The 22,351-nt window shown below is 47.5% G+C and overlaps 1 protein-coding gene and 2 pseudogenes across 4 annotated transcripts in view; 2 read left to right on the plus strand and 1 right to left on the minus strand.

Moving 5' to 3' along the window:
- LOC139233158 (G-protein-signaling modulator 1-like) overlaps positions 1 to 22,351 on the minus strand; it is a 326,419-nt gene that overhangs the window by 290,341 nt on the left and 13,727 nt on the right. For all 4 annotated transcript variants that reach the window (XM_070863742.1, XM_070863740.1, XM_070863741.1 and 1 more), the window contains exon 2: positions 15,418 to 15,505. In XM_070863742.1, the coding sequence (XP_070719843.1) occupies positions 15,418 to 15,505 (88 nt within the window). The remainder of the gene's footprint in view (positions 1 to 15,417; positions 15,506 to 22,351) is intronic.
- Positions 3,374 to 3,604, plus strand: LOC139233304 (U2 spliceosomal RNA; annotated as a pseudogene).
- Positions 3,733 to 3,970, plus strand: LOC139233235 (U2 spliceosomal RNA; annotated as a pseudogene).

Genomic DNA, 22,351 nt, shown 5'->3' on the forward strand with positions numbered 1-22,351 from the left:
GGCCCAGCTGACGAATTTTGCTGACTGAAGCGCAAACTGTTCCCGGGCGCAAGCTTTACCGCTCCGCCGCCATTACCGCCCCGAAATGAGCAGAGCCGAAAATCCTGCCCAAATAACTCCACACCAGGTACACTTCAGGGAGTTCCCCCTCGCAGCTTGTCCGTATCACCACAGAGATAAACCACCCGTCTTAGAGTCTGGAACCCGCTGCCACAGGGAGTGGTTGAGGCAAATAGCGTGGATACATTTAAATGGGAAACTAGATAAACACATGAGGGAGAAAGGAATAAAAAGCTAGGCTGATAGGGTGAGATGAAGAGGGGTGGGAGGAGGCTCGCGTGGAGCATAAACACCGGCACGGATCTGCTAGACCTGTTCCTATGCTGTAAAATTCAATATGAATCAGTGCCTTAGGAGAGAAGGGGAAAGAAAGCAAGTGACCAGGAGCAGGGAGGACCACTCCATTCCTCAAGGGAATCAGGGGTAAAAGCAGAGAAGTCTTGCTACAACTGTACAGGGTGTTGGTGAGTACTAGAATACTGCGTACAGTTTTGGTCTCCGTATTTAAGGAAGGATATACTTGCATTGGAGGCAGTTCAGAGAAGGTTCACCCGGTTGCTCCCTGAAATGAAAGTGTTGTCTTACGAGGAAAGGTTGAGCAGGTTGGGCCTGTACTCATTGGAGGTTAGAATGAGAGGTGATCATATTGAAACATATAAGATTGTGAGGGGTCTTGACAGGGTAGATGCAGAGAGAATGTTTCTCCTCGTAGGGGAATCTGGAACTAGGGGGCATAGTTTCAGAATAAGAGGTCGCCCATTTAAGACGGAGATGAGGAGGAATTTCTTCGCTCAGAGGGTAGTGAATCTTTGGAATTCTCTGCCCCAGAGAGCTGTGGAGGCTGGGTCAATGAATATATTTAAGGTGGAAATAGACAGATTCTTGAACTATAAGGGAGTCGAGGGTTATGAGGAGCGGGCAGAGAAGTGGAGTTGAGGCTAAGATCAGATCAGCCATGATCTTATTGAATGGCGGAGCAGGCTCGAGGGGCCATATGACCTGCTCTTGCTTCTATTTCTTCTGTTCTCATAAATCAATAAAATTGTGGTTCTGCCACCAAAACGCTGCCAGTGAAAAGTATCATTTATTTCCCCCACCCCTCCCCCCCCCCCCCACACCCTCCTTGATAATTAATTTCAGGAATAGCTGGGACTTCCAGGACTGCCAATGGTGGAAGGAGTTATGCTCCATGTTCCGTACACCCCTGAGCCATTCGCTCATGATTGCTTTGGTCTCTCCTCACTGAGTTAGGCCACAGCTAGAGTACTGCGTGCAACTTGGGTCACCGCATCACAGGAAAGATGTGATTGCGCTAGAGAGGGTACAGAGGAGATTTACGAGAATGTTGCCAGGACTGGAAAGCTTTAGAGATGAGGGAAGATTGGATAGGCTGGGGTTGTTTTCGTTGGAACAGAGGAGGCTGAAGGGAGACCTGATTGAGGTATATAAAATTATGAGGGGCCCAGAGTTGATAGGAAGGACCTGTTTCCTTTAGCAGAGGGGTCAATAGCCAGGGGGCATAGATTTCAAGTAATTGTTTGGAGATTTAGAGGGGAGTGGAGGTGAATTTTTCTCACCCAGAGGGTGATGGGGGTCTGGAACTCAGTGGCTGAAAGGGTGGTTGAGGCAGAAACCATCATAGCATTTAAAAAGTACTTGGATGTGCACTTGAAGTGCCGTAAACTACAGGGCTATGGACCAAGTGCTAGAAAGTGGGATTAGGCTGGATAGCTCTTTGCTGGCCGGCGCGGACACATTGGGCCGAAATGGCCTCCTTCTCTGCCATAAATTTCTATGATTCTATGATGTAATTAACCAGGTACATTAAAGGCTCTTTTATAGAGGCCCAATTCAAGTTGTGCTCCTACAGGCCCATGTACTCTCTCACTTGGCTTGTAAAACGCTGGAGCCTTACAGCATAGGAGGCAGCCATTTGGCCCATTGTGCCTGTGCCAGCTGGTTTGAGGAGTGGTATAAAAAGAGAAAAAATACCAACTGAACAGGATCTTATAAAACAATCCTTTTAAGAAATATCTTCAATGACAATACAAAGGAAAAGAAAGACAGGCAGATCACGTAAAAAAAAAGATATATTCTTTTGATGCAGTAACTTTTTTAAACTGGCGGAGCTTCATACCAAATGAATTGCGGCATCAAAAGACATGTCACGACTTCCACTGGAGTGCCACACCGATTACATACATTTTCCACTGTGCGCAAGAAGAAAATTGTAAAGAGATGTATCCCTTGCTGCTATCAAATTATTCACAATCATTAAAAGCCATTTTGCACATTTCTGGCACAAAATATTTATGTTTTTTTTTAAACACGACAACAATGCCTTAAGGGTGATTCCTAGATAATATGAACAGCCCATCCAGAAATCCACAATGCACAAACTACGCTAACATTAAAAAAGACTTGGATTTATATAACTTATTAACCGATGAAATACTTTTGGAGTGTAGTCACTGTTGCAATGTGGGATACACGGCAGCCAACTTGTGCTCAAGCAAGCTCCCACAAACAGCAATGTGATAATGACCAGATAATCTGTTTATTTGGTTGTTTTTAAAAAGAGGCAGAACTTCTGTATATTTTTTTCTGTGGATGTTCAACTTTGTCTCTTCAAAGGACAACCCCTGGTACAATATACCACTGATTGAGGCTACATGGTGGGTTAGTGAGATGTGTTTCCACAGGCCTGCGCACCCTCTCAAATCATGGAATCTTACAGCACAGGTGGCCATTCGGCCCATCGTACCTGTGCAAGCTCTTTCAAAGAGCTACTCAATTAGTCCCACTCCCCCCTGCTCTTTCACTGTAGTCCTGCAAAACTTGCCTTTTCTAGTATTTATTTATCCAATTCCCTGTTGAAAGTTACTGTTGAATCTGCTTCCACCGCCCTTTCAGCCAGCGCGTTCCAGATCACAACAACTCGCTGCGTAAATGTTTATAATCCTCATCGCCCCACTGGTTCTTTTTGCCAATTTACTTCTCAAAATAAACCATTCCTGTAACCACAATTTTAAAAATTCATTCGTTCCTGGGATGTGGGCGTCGTTGGCAAGGCCGGCATTTAATGCCCGTCCCTAATTGCCCTCGAGATGGTGATGGTGATGAAACACTGTGTACAACTGGGTAACTCGCTGGGCAATTTCAGGGGTAGTTAAGAGCGAACCACATTGCCGTGGGTCTGGAGTCACATACCGGCCAGACCGGGTAGGGGCGGCAGATTTCCTTCCCTAAAAGGACATGAGCGAACCCGATGGGTTTTTACAACAATCCGGTAGTTTCACGCGCGCCATTACTGATACTTCTCGGCCTTTTGGCTAAGATCATGCGTAACTGACCTGACCAGCCACCATGACCTCCGGGTGGTTTCTCCCTGGTCAGGAAGGTATATGCTTGCATTTTTGGAAACAGGAGGTGGGTGGGGAGGGTTGACCCATCCACCTCCACGGAGGTGTGTGGGGGACCTGACCCATCCACCTCCATGGCACGAACCTGGTATTGCAGTACTTCCAGGAACGGTGCAGTGGCTCTAGGCCTTTTGGCTAAGAGCATTGGCGCAGAGTGATCCTTGGCATGTGCAAGGTGACCTCTGGCGTTTGTGATTTGACAAAGAATTGGAACGATTGGCTACGAATTAAAAAAAAAAAAAAATTACTGATACTTCTCGGCCTTTTGGCTAAGATCATGCGTAACTGACCTGACAGGGGAGTAGCCACCATGACCTCCGGGTGGTTCTCCCTGGATCAGGAAGGTATATGCTTGCTTTTTTGGAAACAGGAGGTGGGTGGGGTGGCTTGACCCATCCACCTCCACGGAGGTGTGTGGGGGACCTGACCCATCCACCTCCATGGCACGAACCTGGTATTGCAGTACTTCCAGGAACGGTGCAGTGGCTCTAGGCCTTTTGGCTAAGAGCATTGGTGCAGAGTGATCCTTGGCGTGTGCAAGGTGACCTCTGGCATTTGTGATTTGACAAAGAATTGGAACGATTGGCTACGAATTTCAAAAAAAAAAAATTACTGATACTAAGGGGCTGAAATTACCCTGCTCCATAAGCTCCATTACCGCCTCTAAGAGGGGGTAATGTAGCGGAGAGGCCTTACCAACCGGGAGCAGATGGATGCACCGATGTGACTGAAATTTCCCTCGGGCCAGGAACAGGTTACCACACCGCCCATTCTCCCACCACGTCGGGCAAGCGCTGACCCCTTCCCGACCGGCGGCGACCCCTACCCGACCCCCGTGCGGGATCGGGGCCACCGCCGGTCGGTGCCACTGACAGCTTTCTCCGGCAGGGAGCCATGTGTGTGACTGGGCGACGCTTCCGCCCTTAAAGGGGAGGTGGCACTGCCGGAGACTCAATGTTATTTTTTTATTGTCGGCCGACTGTGCCAGGTCGGGCCGGACAATTAAGCACCCCGCCCCCACACCCCCACACCCCACCCCCCCCCCGGGTTCGGCCGGGCCACCAACAGGCAGCCTGGAACCCCCTCCTGGGTGCTAGGCCTCTGGCCTGGCCGAAACCCTCCCTGGTGGCCCAAACTGAAAGCTCTGCAGAGTTCGTAGTGGCTCTCCCTTTTAACAGAAGGGGAGGGACGGAATGATGGGTCAGCAGGGCACTGATGATCGGTCGGGGGCGGGGGACCGACCTGCTGCCAGGGCACTTCTGCCCCGCAGCCAGTGGAGCTCCGCCCGACCGGAAAAAAAGGTGAATCTCTCCAGTATCTTTCGAAAATGGAAAGGTGTGCCCTATTTGGGGCAAGGCTTAATTTCGACCCCTAACTTTGTATTCCAGATTTATTTAGATTCCCCAGACTCATGTCTCCGGATCATTAGTCCAGGCCTCTGGGTGACGAGACCAGCAACATAACCACTATGTTACCCTGCACAGTGTCGGCTCGAACCTATTGGACATACAAGCCACATACTGCAAAACACCTTTGGTGGAAAGGTGCCCCAGAGGCTGCCCTACTCAGTGAAAATATTCAGTGCCACACAAGGGTCAATCAAAGCCGCACTTTAATATGAACATGATTTGGTTTGCCATCCCAGGAGGAGGAGGGGTGACCATTTTAAACCAGTACAATTGGGTACCGCAATTTTATAATGGCCCAGAAATCCCGGTCGGCTGCTTCTCGCGGACAATCGGGCAAAAAAGTTTTTAAAAGATGCGTACCTACCCATTCCTGCTGGGCCCACGCGAGTTCCCAGTCCTGAGGCCTCCCCTGACTGCGCGTCGCAGCACGTGCACGTCGGGACGTGTGCAGGCCAGGAGCTGCAGTCACATGGCTCTGGGCAGCCAATCCAGGTAAAGTATGTTCTCATTCATCATAATGGGAACTCCGTAAGTTGGAGTTCCCATTATGATGAATGAGAACCCCCCCCCCAAACACACAAACCACAAATAAAAAATAGAAAAAATACACCACATATTTTTAAGAAGTTAAATTAAAGTTATCTATGCATTATAAAAAAAAATTCTGATTTAAAAAAAATTTTTTTTTAATTATGGCTTAAAATAATCGTACCGTAGTGGGGAGGACTTTTAACAATAAAATGTGTTTTTATAATTTTATTTTAAAATGTTTGTGTGTATTTTAAAACTCTTACACCTGTAAAAGTAGGCTATGCGTCTGCTTTTATCAGGCGCAAGAGTTTTCAGGACATTTTCTGGGCAAGATATGGGTAAATCTCACAATCTTGCCCAGGCGAATATCCTGGCTGCCGAGATGCGGAGGATCTGTCAGGCTCCAGCTTGACAGATCGGAAAAGCCTGTTTTCAGCGCATGCACATTGTGCACTGAAAACCAGCTTTTGTGATGCCTTCGTAAGAACATAAGAACATAAGAAATAGAAGCAGGAGTAGGCCATACGGCCCCTCGAGCCTGCTCCGCCATTCAATAAGATCATGGCTGATCTGATCATGGACTCAGCTCCACTTCCCCGCCCACTCCCCATAACCCTTTATCCCCCTATCATTTAAGAAACTGTCTATGTCTGTCTTAAATTTATTCAATGTCCCAGATTCCACAGCTCTCTGAGGCAGCGAATTCCACAGGTTTACAATCTTCAGAGAGAAGAAATTCCTCCTCATCTCAATTTTAAATGGTCGGCCCCTTATTCTAAGATTATGCCCCCTAGCTCTAGTCTCCCCCTTCAGTGGAAACATCCTCTCTGCAGCCACCTTGTCGAGCCCCCTCATAATCTTATACGTTTCGATAAGATCACCTCTCATTCTTCTGAGCTCCAATGAGTAGAGGCCCAATCTACTCAACCTTTCCTCATAAGTCAACCCCCTCATCTCCGGAATCAACCTAGTGAACCTTTTCTGAACTGCCTCCAAAGCAAGTATATCCTTTCGTAAATATGGAAACCAAAACTGCACGCAGTATTCCAGGTGTGGCCTCACCAATACCCTGTATAGCTGTAGCAAGACTTCCCTGCTTTTATACTCCATCGCCTTTGCAATAAAGGCCAAGATACCATTGGCCTTCCTGATCACTTGCTGTACCTGCATACTACCTTTTTGTGTTTCATGCACAAGTACCCCCAGGTCCCACTGTACTGCGGCACTTTGCAAGTTAAATAATAACTTGCTCTTTGATTTTTTTTCTGCCAAAGTGCTGACCTCACACTTTCCAACATTATACTCGGATCTGCCAAATTTTTGCCCATTCACTTAGCCTGTCTGTGCCCTTTTGCAAATTTGTTGTGTCCTCCTCATCCATTGCTTTTCCTCCCATCTTTGTATCGTCAGCAAACTTGGCTACGTTACACTCAGTCCCTTCTTCCAAGTCGTTAATATAGATTGTAAATAGTTGGGGTCCCAGCACTGATCCCTGCAGCACTCCACTAGTTATTGGTTGCCAACCAGAGAATGAACCATTTATCCCGACTCTCTGTTCTCTGTTGGTTAGCCAATCCTCTATCCATGCTAATATATTACACCCAACCCCGTGAACTTTTATCTTGTGCAGTATCCTTTTATGTGGCACCTTGTCAAATGCCTTCTGGAAGTCCAAATACACCACATACACTGGTTCCCCTTTATTCACCCTGTTCGTACATCCTCAAAGAACTCCAGCAAATTTGTCAAACGTGACTTCCCCTTCATAAATCCATGCTGACTCTGCCTGACCGAATTTTGCTTTTCCAAATGTCCTGCTACTGCTTCTTTATTAATGGACGGCAACATTTTCCCAACCACAGATATTAGGCTAACTGGCCTATAGTTTCCTCCTTTTTGTCTGCCTCCCTTTTTTAAATAGGGGTGTTACATTTGCAGTTTTCCAATCTGCTGGGACCTCCCCAGAATCCAGGGAATTTTGTTAAATTACAACTAATGCATCCACAATCCCTGCCATTACTTCTCTTAAGACCCTAGGATGCAAGCCATCAGGTCCAGGGGATTTATCTGCCTTTAGTCCCATAATCTTACTGAGCACCATCTCCTTCGTGATCGTGATTGTGTTAAGTTCCTCCCCCCCATAGCCCCTTGACTATCCACTGTTGGAATATTGTTAGTATCCTCTACCGTAAAGACTGATACAAAATATTTGTTCAGAGTTTCTGCCATCTCCATGTTCCCCATTACTAATTCCCCAGACTCGTCCTCTAAGGGACCAACATTTACTTTAGCCACTCTTTTCCTTTTTATATACCTATTAGAAACTCTTGCTATCTGTTTTTATATTTTGTGCTAGTTTACTTTCATAATCTATCTTCCCTTTCTTAATCATTTTTTTAGTCGTTCTTTGCTGGCTTTTAAAAGCTTCCCAGCATTCTGTCCTCCCACTAGTTTTGGCCACTTTTTATGCCCTTGTTTTTAGTTGGATACCATCCTATATTTCTTTAGTTAGCCACAGATGGCTATCTTTTCTCTTACACCCTTTGCTCCTCACTAGAATTTTTTTTTGAGAGTTGTGAAATATCTCCTTAAATGTACACCACTATTCATCAACTTTAATCTATTTTCCCAGTCCACTTTACCCAACTCTGCCCTCATACCTTCATAGTCTCCTTTATTTAAGCTTAGTACGTTGGTCCCGGGTCTGTACACACTTAGTACGGACCCGGGGAGGCCAGAATTTCTGCCCCATTAAAGATGCCAAGAATCCTGGAAAAGGGTGGATTCGGACCGATAACAATCCGCTTGATGCAACAAATCTCTTGTGGTGTCTGTGAAGCTGCAGGCATTCACACAACAGTGCGGAACAGACGTGAATCAAGCATGTCCTGTTTCTAGCTGGAGCAATGAAAACAGTTACCAATCAGCATTATCTGGAGTTGGCAACATACTGGCATTAATACTAACATGATGCACAGTGGCATTATAATACAATAATCCGCTCCTTTCACAACACTGACTAATAATGGCAAATATGCATAACAGTACACTGCACAAAGGCTAGCAGCCTAAACAAACAGCAGATTATGTAGTAGCATGTTGGTTACTGTACTTAAGTTTACGATTAATTCTACATAATTCATTTGGGAATATATATATATATATAGATTTGATGCACGCTTTACTGGAACAAACACTAGTTCGCAACCTGGTCATGGCATGAATCCTGTGTGGGGGTTGGGAGAAGAGAGGAGAAAGAGGAGGGAGAAGATATATGGTGCAGCACACATTATGCTCCTCAGAGGAAGGGGTGGCCATTTTTAACCAATGCACAACTGGGTGTGCAATCAGATCTGGAATAGTGCGCACATTGATGGGAGTCGGAGAAAAATGACTGAACAGAGATGTGATTGCATTGGAGAGGGTACAGAAGAGATTAACGAGGATGTTGCCAGGACTGGAGAATTTTAGCTATGAGGAAAGATTGGATAGGCTGGGTTTGTTTTCTTTGAAACAGAGGAGGCTGAGGGGAGACCTAATTGAGGTGTATAAAATTATGAGGGGCCTCGATAGAGTGGATAGGAAGGACACTCTATGGGCCCAAGTTTCCACATGATAAAAAACGGGCGCCCCTCCGAGCTGGGCACCCGTTGTTCACGCCTAAAACGGCGCCGGAAAAAAAACGAGCGATTCTGGAGCGCTTTGCAGCTCCTTGTCTGCTTGGCGCGGCGCCCAGGGGGGCGGAGCCTACACTCGCGCCGATTTTGTAAGTGGGAGGGGGCGGGTACTATTTAAATTAGTTTTTTTCCTGCCGGCAACGCTGCGCGTGCGCGTTGGAGCGTTCGCACATGCTCAGTGTGAAAAAAACATTGGCACTCGGCCATTTTTGTAGTTCTTTGTAGTTGTTTGTAGCTGTTTAGTTTTTGAACATTTTTTAATAAAAGTACATTGCCATCAACACAGAGGCTTCTTGTAGCAGTGAGAAGGGTGCAGGAAGCCTCAGAAAGTTGAGGCAGCCGTTTCCCGACGACCTCCCCCTTTTGCCGTCGGGAAATGGCTCCTCAATTTCTGAGGCTTCCTGCGGCCTTCTCTCTTTCCCGCCAGCGGTCTGGAACGGCTCCATTCCCTCCCCCCCCGCGTTCGGTCGGCTCCCTCCCTCCACCCTCCCCTCCCCCCGCGTTCGGTAGGCTCCCTCCTATGTGGAAACTTTCAAATCAGGCGTCAGTGGCCGGACACGCCCCCTTTTGAAGAAAAAATTCTGTTCCAAAGTAGAACTGTTCAACCTGACTAGAACTGCAGAAAAAAAAATGTGGAGAATTGCGAATTCTAAGATAGTCCGTTCTCCACCAGATGCTCCTAAAAATCAGGCGCAAATCATGTGGAAACTTGGGCCCTATATCCCTTGGCAGAGGGGTCAACAAGAAGGGGACATAGATTTAAAGTAATTGGTAGGAGGTTTAGAGGGGATTTGAGGGCAAATTTCTTCACCCAGAGGGTGGTGGGGGACTTGAACTCACTGCCTGAAAGGGTGGTAGAGGCAGAAACCCTCACCACATTAAAAAAGTACTTAGACATGCACTTGAAGTGCCAGAACCTGCAGGGCTACAGACCAAGAGCTGGAAAGTGGGATTAAGCTGGATAGCTCTTTGTCGGCCGGCGTGGACACGATGGGCCGAAATGGCCTCCTGCCCTGCTGTAAACTTCTATAATTCTATGAACACTGATTTCCTAATTTCTACCGAGCTAAACAAACACTAGATTATATCATCATCATCGGCGGTCCCTCGAACGAGGATGACTTGCTTCCACAAGAGTTCACAGATGTTTCAATGAAGGACCCAATGTTCCAGTCCTGAACTCCAATTGAAGGGGTGGAAGATGTCTGTGCGTGGATTTTTTTTTTTTAACGTGTGGTGACCGTTGCACACCAGCCACCACACGGGCTTGACAGAGCTAGGCCTTTATCCAGTGGCAAGGGTTGAACCAGGACGACTGGAGACCAGCTCTGCTGCACCGACCCAGTGCACGCACATATCGCAGTGTGGGCTGGGCCCGTGCTGCCCCTGGGCCCTCACCCCTTCTGGGCCGCGTACTCTCATTCATTATATAGTAGAATGCTGAGTACTGTACTTAAGTTTACGATCAATTCTACGTAATTGTTCATTTGGGAATATATAAATGTATAAATTTGATGCACACTTTGCTGGAACTAAGTGTACAATACCAAACAGGCAGTGTTGCCTAAACATTTCATTACATTAAAGTGGCTCATCTGGCTCAGTTCCCAACCAAAAAAGTTCATGTTTATTTATGTTGTATAGTAGTATGCTGATTACTGTAGTTAAGTTTACGATCAGTTCTACATAACTGCTCATTTGAGATATATAGAGAAGAGAGATTGGATGCACACTTTACTGGAACAAACACTAGATAGTAATCTGGTCATGGCATGAATCCTGTATGGGGGTGGGGGAAGAGAGTAGAGAGAGGAGGGAGAAGATATATGGTGCAGCACACACCATGTGCCTCAGGAAGAGGGGTAGCCATCTCTGGGGTAAAGAATTCCAAAGATTCACGACCCTCTGAGAGAAGAAATTCCTCTTCATCTCCGTCTTAAACGGGCGACCCCCTTATCCTGAAACTATGCGCCCTAGTTCTAGATTCCCCCCCACGAGGGGAAACATCCTCTCTGCATCTACCCTGTCAAGCCCCCTCAGAATCTTATGGTAAGCAAGGTAGTGGAGAGAGGGCGGGGGCAGAGGTGCTAAGCACATGGTAAGGAGGGTGCGAGGGGTGGGGGCGGAAAGGCACTCCCCGCACACTTAAAATGCATGAAACTCACGGCAGAGAGTGTACACCCAATGGGTAACTGTGGATTGTGATGGAGACATTCAAGTTGCAAGTTTTAAAATCTTCCTCAATGATGGGCAAAAAAATCTACATTCCATAGGTAGTGGAAGGTTTGAGTTTTTTGACATCAAAAGGTTTCAGGCACGTGATTGATAGGCAACTTCAAACAATTAATGTCTGCCATGAACAATGGTAATTTCATCAATTTGGTGAATTATTTCCAAGATTAGTTGATGGCATTTATCGACAGATAATTACTTCACAGATTTTGCTTAAAGCTCGGAGTAAATTCTCCCAGTCCTGCTGACTGAAACATAGAAACATGGAAAATAGGTGCAGGAGCAGGACATTCAGCCCTTCAAGCCTGCACCACCATTCAATATGACCATGGTTGATCATGCAACTTCAGTACCCCACTCCTGCCTTCTCTCCATACCCCTTGATCCCTTTAGCCATAAGGGCCACACCTAACTCCCTTTTGAATATATCCAACGAACTGGCCTCAACAACTTTCTGTGGTAGAGAATTCCACAGGTTCACCATTCACTGGGTGAAAAAGTTTCTCCTCATCTCGGTCCCAGATGGCTTACCCCTTATCCTTAGACTGTGACCCCTGGCTCTGGACTTCCCCAACATCGGGAACATTCTTCCTGCATCTAACCTGTCCAATCCTGTCAGAATTTTATATGCTTCTATGAGATCTCCTCTCATTTTTTCTAAATTCCAGTGAATATAAGCCTAGTCGATCCAGCCTTTCTTCATGTCAGTCCTGCCATCCCAGGAATCAGTCTGGTGAACCTTCGCTGCACTCCCTCAATAGCAAGAATGTCCTTCCTCAGATTAGGAGACCAAAACTGTACACAATACACAATACAGTTCTTTGACAATGCACATATTAAGAATGATTAAAACAAGCCGATTGCAAGTTTGTCACTGTAGAATGACTTCAAGTAAGCTGGTTCGATTAAAAAAAACACTTCATTAGAATTTAACGAAACAGAATTTTAAAAAAGGTACACGGAAGTATCTCCCAGTTTCTTGGTTGCTAGCCCCAAAACTTCCTCCTATTTCATGTAACTATCGTGTCACTTGGGCACAAGATTCTGGTGATGGAACGGATGAGTAGCTGCTCACCTTCTTTGATGCCAAGACAGTGCCTCCTGGGACACTGATGCAGAATTTTCTTTCAAAAAATGTGGCGCTAGCATATTGTGCACATTATAGTAAAATTATACTGCATAGAAGGAGGTCATTCAGTCCATCGAGCCTGTGCTGGCTCTTTGAAAGAGCTGTCCAATTAGTTCCACTCTTGCCCCACGGTCCGTCAATTTATTCCTTTTCAAATATTTATCCAATTTCCTTTTGAAAGTTACTATTGAATCTGCTTCTCTGCCCTTTCTGGCAGTGCTTTCCAGATCACAGCAACTCGCTGCGTAAAAAACAATTAGCCTCAGCTCCCTCTCGTTCTGTTACCAATTACATTAAATTTGTATCCACCCTCCCCACCACCGGAAACAGTTTCTCCCCATCAACTCTCTCAAAACCTATCCTCATTTTGAACACCTCTATTAAATCTGCCCACAACCTTCTCTGCTGTAAGGAGAACAGGCCCGGTTTCTTAAGTCTCTCCACTGGCCAGATATGGATATTTGAAGTTTACGAGGAGGTTTGAGGGTTCTTGTATGTTATACATGACTAGGAGGCGGTCAATTAGTGCCCGAGCCCCTGGGTTGGGGGAAAGTGTACAGAATTTGTGTATCTTTTGGAAGATTTATGAGAATGATTCCGGGGATGAGGGGCACCAGTACATTGACACACTGGAGAAGCTGGGATTGTTCTCCTTGGAGCAGAGAAGATTTTGTAGAGGTGTTCAAAATCAAGAGGGATTTGGACAGATAGAGAGAAACTGTTCCCATTGGCGGAAGGGTCAAGAACCATAGTGGGATCAAGGGATCAAGGGTTATGGAGCGAAAGCAGGAATGGGGTACTAAAGTTGCAAAAATGATCAGCCATGATCATACTGAATGGTGGCACAGGCTCGAAGGGCCGAATGGCCAACTCCTGCACCTTTTTTCTATGTTTCTATGTTTAACCAGAGAGGGGATCTCATAGAAACGTTTAAAATTCTGATGGGTTTAGACAGGTTAGATGCAGGAAGAATGTTCCCAATGTTGGGGAAGTCCAGAACCAGAGGTCACAGTCTAAGGATAAGGGGTAAGCCATTTAGGACCGAGATGAGGAGAAACTTCTTCACCCAGAGAGTGGTGAACCTGTGGAATTCTCTACCACAGAAAGTTGTTGAGGCCAATTCACTAAATATATTCAAAAAGGAGTTAGATGTAGTCCTTACTACTAGGGGGATCAAGGGATACGGCGAGAAAGCAGGAATGGGGTACTGAAGTTGCATGTTCAGCCATGAACTCATTGAATGGCAGTGCAGGCTCGAAGGGCCGAATGGCCTACTACTGCACCTATTTTCTATGTTTCTGTGACACAGATTTAAGGTGATTGGCAGAAGAACCAAAGGCAACGCAAGAAAAAACTTTTTTACGCAGCAAGTGGTTAGGATCGGGAATGCACTCCCTGAAAGGGTGCTGGAGGCAGACTGATTTTATCATTCAAAAGTGAGCTGGATAAGTATCTGAAGGAAAAGAAAATTGCAGGGGTCTGGAGAAAGGGCGAGGGTAATGGGACTAGCTGAGAGTTGGCTCGACGGGCCGAGCTGCCTTTATCCGTGCTGTAACCATTCTGTGATTCTAAGTGCACGTCTGTATAGACACTAGGCGAGATCAAGCTTGGATAGGGCTTTCTTGCCAACCCCCACCTCCGCCACGTGTCCTACATTGTGAAATACAGGTGTAGCGTCCAAAATCCGCAGTTCCAGAATCCAGGCCGATTGGGGGGCAGGGTTGTCCGGAATCCGTAAAATGTTCTGGGAATCCGGACCCGCCAACCCTGCCCACCTCGGGCCTCGCCTCACCGCCCCCTCGCCACGCCGCTGCCCGACCTCGGGCCTCGCCTCACCACCGCTACCCCCTTACCTCGGAGCCCTTCCCACCCGAACACTTCCACAGCGGCAGGGCCCCGCCCCCACGATCTCATCGACGGGGCCGGCGACCCGAACAGCTCCTCGGCGAGCACCCCCACCCCCCACTCCCCACTCCTTTCTGACGTTCCGAAATCCGGAACTACCCAAACCTGGGCTTGTTTCTTTCTGGATTCGTGATGTCAGAAAGACGTTCCAAAGTCCGGAAAAAGGGGGAATCCAGAACGGCCTGGGTTCCGAGGGTTCCGGATTCGGGACGCTGCACCTGTAACTCATCAAAACTCACGGCCTTGGCTTACATTAGGAATGGCTAGTCGGGTGGGGCAACAGAGGGCAGATAGTACCCATGGAAACATAAGCCAGTGAGTCAATGCCTTCAGGAGATGACGTGAGCGAATTAGAGGTGGGCCGGCAGAAATAATCCATGCTGATTTCAAATGCTTACAGCACTAACAACAACAACAATAGCGCCTTTAACGTAGTGAAACGTCCCAAGACGCTTCACGGGAGTATTACAAGATAAAACAATTTGGCACCGAGCCGCATAAGTAGAAATTAGCGCAGGTGACCAAAAGCTTGTTCAAAGAGGTAGGTTTTTAAGGATAATCTTGAAGGAGGAGAGAGTGGTAGAGAGGCGGAGATATTTAGGCAAGGAATTCTAGAGCTTGGGGCCTAGGCAACAGAAGGCACGGCCACCGATGGTGGAGTGATTATAATCAGGGATGCTCAAGAGGACAGAATTAGAGGAGCGCCGACATCTTGGGGGGTTTGTGGGGCTGGAGGAGGTTACAGAGATAGGGAGGGGGCGAGGCCAGGGAGGGATTTGAAAATTAGGATGAGAATTTTGAAATCCAGGCGTTACTTAACCGGGAGCCAATGTCGGTCAGCGAGCACAGGGAGTGATGGGTGAGCGGGATTTGGTGCGAGTTAGGACACGGGCAGCCGAGTTTTGGATCACCTCTAGTTTACGTAGTTTGCTAATTGCGTAGTAGAGCGAGCGGAGGAAGAGAAGTGAGTAATCGGTTATCTCCGTAATCTCTCACCTTCCATCACGGTCTGTGGTTCCAACATACACATGCAACAAGGAGTCAAAGCTTACCGATTTCGAGTTGAACACCCTCTCTCCCAGCTTGCTACCCCAGCTTCAAACGAGACTGGTTCATTCGTCACCATCCCATTTGCACGTGCTGCGGGGAAAACAAGAGCGGTTTAGGATGAATTCTGCTCACTTTGTGGACAAAATGCCCACTGGCACCACTGTGTCAGACGATGAGTTGGAGGCGGGGCGGCACTTGCAGCAGGACTCGCAGCAAGCAGTCTATTTCACATGCCAACAAAGTCTATTTACCCACCAGTCTACACTGTCTATTTTTTTTTAAATAAAAAAGTTTTTACGAACTATAGCAAACAGAGCTCATTGCAACAGTGACTACACTTCAAAAGTACTTCATTGGCTGTAAAGCGCTTTGAGACATCTGGTGGGCGTGACAGGCGCTATATAAATGCAAGTCTTTCTGATGAACATACGATATTGACGGGCAAGAAAGAATCAGCTGGTCCATCAAGCCTAGTGTCAGGCAGCATTTTACTTTTTTCAAGTCAAAACCTTCTTTTGTTCCAAGTTATAGTGAAAGCACAGCGTACTACTGCAATAATGGGAAAGAAATATATAACGCAACAATTGAGGGAGGGAATCGGATTTCTGTACGGTGGAATATTCGGTTTATTGTGAACATTTTTATAAAATGGTGCTAAATTACTACGTACGAATAATCAGAGCAAGACTGTAAAATACTGAGGGTAAAAGATCTGCGGTAAAATCAAGTGCCCGGATGGTACAACCGGGCAGCTTTTTATGACTCACGAGTAAAACTACAGCAACGTCTCCCGATAAAAGCAGGGTCATTTCCCCAGAAAATGAGTGAGTGGAGGATAGTTGCACAATAGAAATTCTGCCCGCGTAATCAATCCCAGCCACTTGCCACAGTGATTGACAGGTGGACATACTCAATCGTCTCCATTCTGGCCAGGTAACAGTGGTGTCACTCGACGCAGCCGTTTATGGGTCCCACAGGAGAGTTACACATTGAAGAGAAACAAGTGGTGAACAGTTAAAGAGCACTTACTCCCGTATCAGAAGGCTGCCAGAATGTCGTGCTTAATGGATCAGTGCCAGATTCAGAAGGACATGCAATTTATTGTGGGAGATGAATAATTTGCTGTTGTGCAGGTTCCACAGTCCCATCCACTCAACAGATAATTTCAAGGTCAAAAAAAATTGGCTCTGCGATCTGCGTGGTGTCAATTTCACCAACGACCCCATCCAGGAAGAAATAGCAGCTGCAATTTTTCTGGGGAACATTCCCCACTGGCCTTCTAACCCACTGCGATGTGATTCCTGCACCAAACCGTTATCCAAGAGGAAAACTTCAATTTTGCAATTTCTCCACATAGAATCTTACAGCACAGAAGGAGGCCATTTGGCCCATCGCGCCTGTGCCCGCTCTTTGACAGAGCTTTCCAATTAGTCCCATTCCTTCCTGCTCTTTCCCCCATAGCTCTGCAATTTTCTCCCTGTAATGTATGCACCGTTGAGTACGCTCACAGGTACGTAGAGCTGGCCTCTCTTTTATTATTTGAAGGGGCTGCTCCTCAATTTCTGGCTGCACTTCAGTCCCACGCTCCTGATCTTTAGGCACTCGGTGCGGGGGGGGGGGGGGGGGGGGGGGGGGAGCGGGCCGATCGGAGGACCGCCTCGTGGGACTGCTCCTGGGCCTGGCCAAAATGGCCATTAACCGGTCCAGGCAGCGGGCGGTCAAGGGTGTCATTTAGGCTGACTGCCTGCTTCTCTTCCGCGACTATGTTTGTGCCAGGGTGTCCCTGGAGATGGAGCACACGGTGTCCACTGGTATGCTCGCGGCCTTCCGCGAGATGTGGGCACCGGAGAGACTGGAGTGCATCATCACCCCCGGCAACCAAATTTTAATTTGATTAGTTAAGTTTTTTTAGTTGTTGGCCTCTTTAACAAGGGGGTGCACTTGGTTAATAGTATAATTTAAAATAGTTGCAGAGCTGTTGAGTTGGGAGTGGCTTAGCCAATCACGTGATGGTCACAAGACTCAATAAATCCCCAGTCAGTTGGGTCTGGGTCACCCACGATGAGGTATGCAGTTGTGAGCCTGGTGGATAAACTGGTGTGATTGTTAAACCTTTGTTAATAAACCAACTAGTTCTTAATAGCAATGTGTTGCTATGAATTCTGAAGCAAAGAACCCATGAAACAAATACATTACACTCCCCTTCAAGTATTTATCCAATTCCCTTTTGAAAGTTACCATTCAATCTGTTTCCACCACCCTTTCAGGCAGCGCATTCCTGATCACAACAACTCGCTGCGTTAAAAAAATTCTCCTCGTTGCATCCCTGGCTGTTTTGCAGCTGACCGCAAATGTTGCAGGAAATCTTCCAAGTATGGGAAGCCCAGCTATAAATCCAGAAACTCTCAGCTGCCTTTCGATGAAGTGAGCAGAAATCCTCGCATTCAGGCTGAAGACTTGCATTTATATAGCGCCTTTCACGACCATCGGATGTCTCAAAGCGCTTTACAGCCAATCAAGTACTTTAGGAGTGTAGTCACTGTTATAATGTGAAAATACGGCAGCCAATTTGCGCACAGCAAGCTCCCACAAACAGCAATGTGATAATGGCCAGATACATCTGTTTTAGTGATGTGGGTTAAGGGATGAATATTGGCCAGGACAGTAAGCGAATTGAATTTATTACTCTCTCACACCAAGATTCTAAACCAACAGACATTTATTTAACATAGGCCGGTAAGAGCGCTCAGTGCAAAAACAAAATGCAACGGGTTATTCACATCCACACTTTACTCTCCATCGATTGAAACAGTAAAGATGCTTCTCTCTCAGCCATCTCTACGGCTACTCTAGCAAAATCGAACCGCCCTGTCACTTTTGTGTTTGAACAGTTCCTCTGCTGGTTTCAGACCAGTGATCTTCTTGCCCAGAGCCCCAGACGAGACCACATTTCCAACCACAGAGCTCGCCATCAAACTCCTTTCAATACTGTCCCTCCAGTGCCCTGAACATCTCACTTCAGAGCCAAAGCATGCCACGGTTGTTCAAGGACGCACTGATGCTGCCACGAACCAACACTATCTCCACAAGATCCTGCAAATCCCCTGGGAGGACAGACGCACCAACGTTAGTGTACTCGATCAGGCCAACGTCCCCAGCATCGAAGCACCGATCACACTCGACCAGCTCCGTTGGGCGGGCCACATCGTCTGCATGCCCGACACAAGAGTCCCAAAGCCAGCGCTCTACTCGGAACTCCAACATGGCAAGCGAGCCCCAGGTGGGCAGAGGAAACGTTTCAAGGACACCCTCAAAGCCTCCTTGATTAAGTGCAACATCCCCACCGACACCTGGGAGTCCCTGGCCAAAGACCGCCCTAAGTGGAGGAAGAGCATCCGGGAGGGCGCTGAGCACCTCGAGTCTCGTCGCCGAGAGCATGCAGAAAGCAAGCGCAGGCAGCGGAAGGAGCGTGCGGCAAACCAGACTCCCCACCCACCCTTTTCCCTCAACGACTGTCTGTCCCACCTGTGACAGAGACTGTAATTCCCATATTGGACTGTTCGGTCACCTGAGAACTCACTTTTGGAGTGGAAGCAAGTCTTCCTCGATTTCGAGGGGCTGCCTATGATGGTGGTGCTGCGGGGAGGCACGTTCAGTGAGTTATGTTGAGACAGTTGATTAGCATGCAGCGCTAGAGCGACCCTATATCACCATTTATTGCTTGTTCTTCTCGCCTCTGAGCCAGAAGGTTGTGGGTTCAAGTCCCACTCAAGGACTTGAGCACAAAATAATCCGGGTTGACACTCCCAGTGCAGTGCTGAGGGAGTGCTGCACTGCCGGAGGTGCCGTCTTTCGGATGCAACGTTAAACCGATGCCCCGTCTGCCCGCTCAAGTGGACGTAAAAGATCCCGTGGCACTATTTTGAAGATATTTCTAGGTGTCCTGGTCGATATTTATCCCTCAATCAACATAACAAAAAAAAAAATCAAATTATCTGGTCATTATCACATTGCTGTTTGTGGGAGCTTGCTGTGCGCAAATTGAGCTGCCGCGGTTCCCACATTACAACAGTGACTACACTTCAAAAAGTACTTCATTGGCTGTAAAGCGCTTTGAGACGTCCGGTGGTCGTGAAAGGCGCTATATAAATGTAAGTCTTTCTTTCTTTTTGGGACAGAGAAGAAAACTTTTACCCTTGGATTGATACCTGGAAAAAAAAAGTTATTTGAACAATGCCATTTCTCCACAAGGTTACACAGTTGAGTCTTATTGAATATAGTGAAAGACATTAGGATTCTGGCATATGTTTCCTGTTACCTATTGCAACAACAACATGTATTTATCATCATCATCATAGGCAGTCTCTCAAATGAGGATGACTTGCTTCCACACCAAAAGGGATAAGTTCACAGATGTTTCAATGGAGGACTCGATATTCCAGTCCTGAACTCCAGGGGTGGAAGATGCCTGTGCGTGGATTTTTTTTAAAAAAACGTGGGGTGACCATTGCACACCAGCCACCACACGGGCTTGACAGAGCTACGTCTTGGTCCAGTGGCAAGGGTTAACCAAGATGACTGGAGACCAGCTCTGCTGCACAGACCCCCCCGTGCGCACACATATCGCAGTGTGGGCTGGGCCCGTGCTGCCCCTGGGCCCTCGCCTCTCCTGGGCCCCGTACCCTCATTCGCCCCACTTCCACCACGATCTCTCGCCGCTCCTCCGCCACCATCTCTCGCCGCTCCTCCGCCACAAAGGTTTGCCCAGCCTCCGTCACCATCTCGCGCCGCTCCTTCGCCACGAAACATTCGCCGCACCTCCGCCACGATCTCTCACCGCACCTCCTCACCAAACATTCGCCGAACCTCCGCCACAATCACTCACCGGATCGCTCGCTGCTCATCTGCCTCGACCTTTCCACTCCTGCGCCATACCTGTGCCCCTGCCGATGCTCCTGCCCACGCTCCAAACGGCAACCTGGATCTTGATGACGTCACCCAGCCAACCTCCTTGAAGCCGTCGCACACTTGTAGCAGCTCGCGCTGGAAGCTGCAGTGGTACACTCTTCTATCCTCCCAACCTGCGGTGGTGTCCTCTCGCAGGTCGGGGTGGCCCTTTATAGAGCGCCTTTAACATAGTCAAACATCCCAAGGCGCTTTACAGGAGTCTCATAACACAGCACTATTGGAGTACCTTCATCACGGGGACTGCAGCGGTTCAAGAAGGGCAGGGAAGTGGAGCTCAGCCCAAGATCAGATCAGCCACGATCTTATTAAATGTCGGAGCAGGCTCGAGGGGCCAAATGACCTACTCCTGCTCCTATTTCTTAAGAAGGGTGCCTCACCACCACCTTCTGAAGGGCAATTAGAGATGGGCGATAATTGCTGGCTTTGCCAGCAACGCCCACATCCCAGGAACAAATGAAGAAAAGATAAATTGACACCGAGCTACATAAGGGGAAATTAGCGCAGGTGACCAAAAGCTTGGTCAAAGAGTGTCTTTGGAGTGTCTTAAAGGAGGAAAGAGAGGTAGAGAGGTGGAGAGGTTTCGGCAGGGAGTTCCAGAGGTTGGGGTCCAGGCAGCTGAAGGCACGGCCACCAATGGTTGAGTGATTATAACCACAAAATAAGCCAGTTTGTGACAACTACCTTCAGACTTCTGCAAATCATTCCAGCCGAACATAAGAATCAGCAAAGAAGAATTAACTTGTGCACACAACCATCAAAGTAGACCTTTACTCTTCAATAAAACAACAGGAAAATGCTGGGAGTGCTTTGCATCAACACAATCAACGTTTGCTTGCACTGGTTCCCTAGATTACAGCAGTGACAACACTTCAAACTGCATTGGCTGCGAAGCGCTTTGGGACGTCCCAAGGTCGTGAGAGGCGCTATAGAAATGCAAGTCTTTCTTTTTTCACTTCACATTCCGTGCAGAGCGGCCGCGAACAACCAACAACCACGCCTTTTCCAAACATCAAACCCTCAGGGGCCAAAACACAAACTACAACAGCAAGCTGAAGAACAAAAGAGAAATCAATGAATGTGAAGCCAAGTGGCTGGGCGCCCAAAGCAGGAGATTAATTACACTCAAAGGGAATTAGGTAAATGGGACTAAATGTTGGCTGGCGGATTTGAACACGCACCAATGTAAGGCAATACGTTCTGGGACAAGTAACATGGGGAGATATTCGGCTCAAGCTTCGGCCTAAGTTGCTCCTACTTTTTTGGAGCAACTAGTTTAGAATGGAGTATCTTAGAAATTGCAATTCTCGGCATTTAGTTTGCTCCAATTCTAGTGAGTGAGAACAGTTTAATTTTAGAACCGTTTTTTTTCCAAAAGGGGGCGTGTCCAGCCACTTACACCTGTTTTGCAAGTTTAGGCAGCGAAAACTTACTCCAAACTAACTTAGAATGGAGTAAGTGTAGATTTTTGTACGCTTAGAAAAACCTAGCCGACACTTTAGAAATTAGGCGCAGGGACCAAGATGGGCGGGGGGGGGAGTTTACAAACATTAAACACTTCACTTTTACAAATAAACAGCCATCATCAATAATACATGATAAATAAATCAATAAATCAACCAATAAATCAATCAAAAAAAATAATTTAAAAAAATAATAAAAAAATCAATCAATAAATAAAAAATTAAAAGTTTCTACTCACCTACTGCAGCATCCGGAGCCCTCCAACAGCCTTCTGGGACAGGGCCCCCCCCCGCCCCCCCCCCCAGGAGATACCGGTCGGGCGGGCCCTGCCACCAATGCCAAGGACTTAGGGCGGGGCCTGCCCCCAGGAGATGCTGGGCAGGCCGCCGCGGAAGAGGTAAGTACTGTCAGGCCTCTCGGCCCGGGACAGGGGCGACGTCCCTTCGGCCTGGGATAGGGTCGTCGCCCAGAGACAGGGCGCGCTGGGAGGGCCGGGAGCTACTGCGC

This window comes from Pristiophorus japonicus, chromosome 20 (assembly GCF_044704955.1).
Source record: "Pristiophorus japonicus isolate sPriJap1 chromosome 20, sPriJap1.hap1, whole genome shotgun sequence".
Classification (NCBI taxonomy): Eukaryota; Metazoa; Chordata; class Chondrichthyes; family Pristiophoridae; genus Pristiophorus; species Pristiophorus japonicus.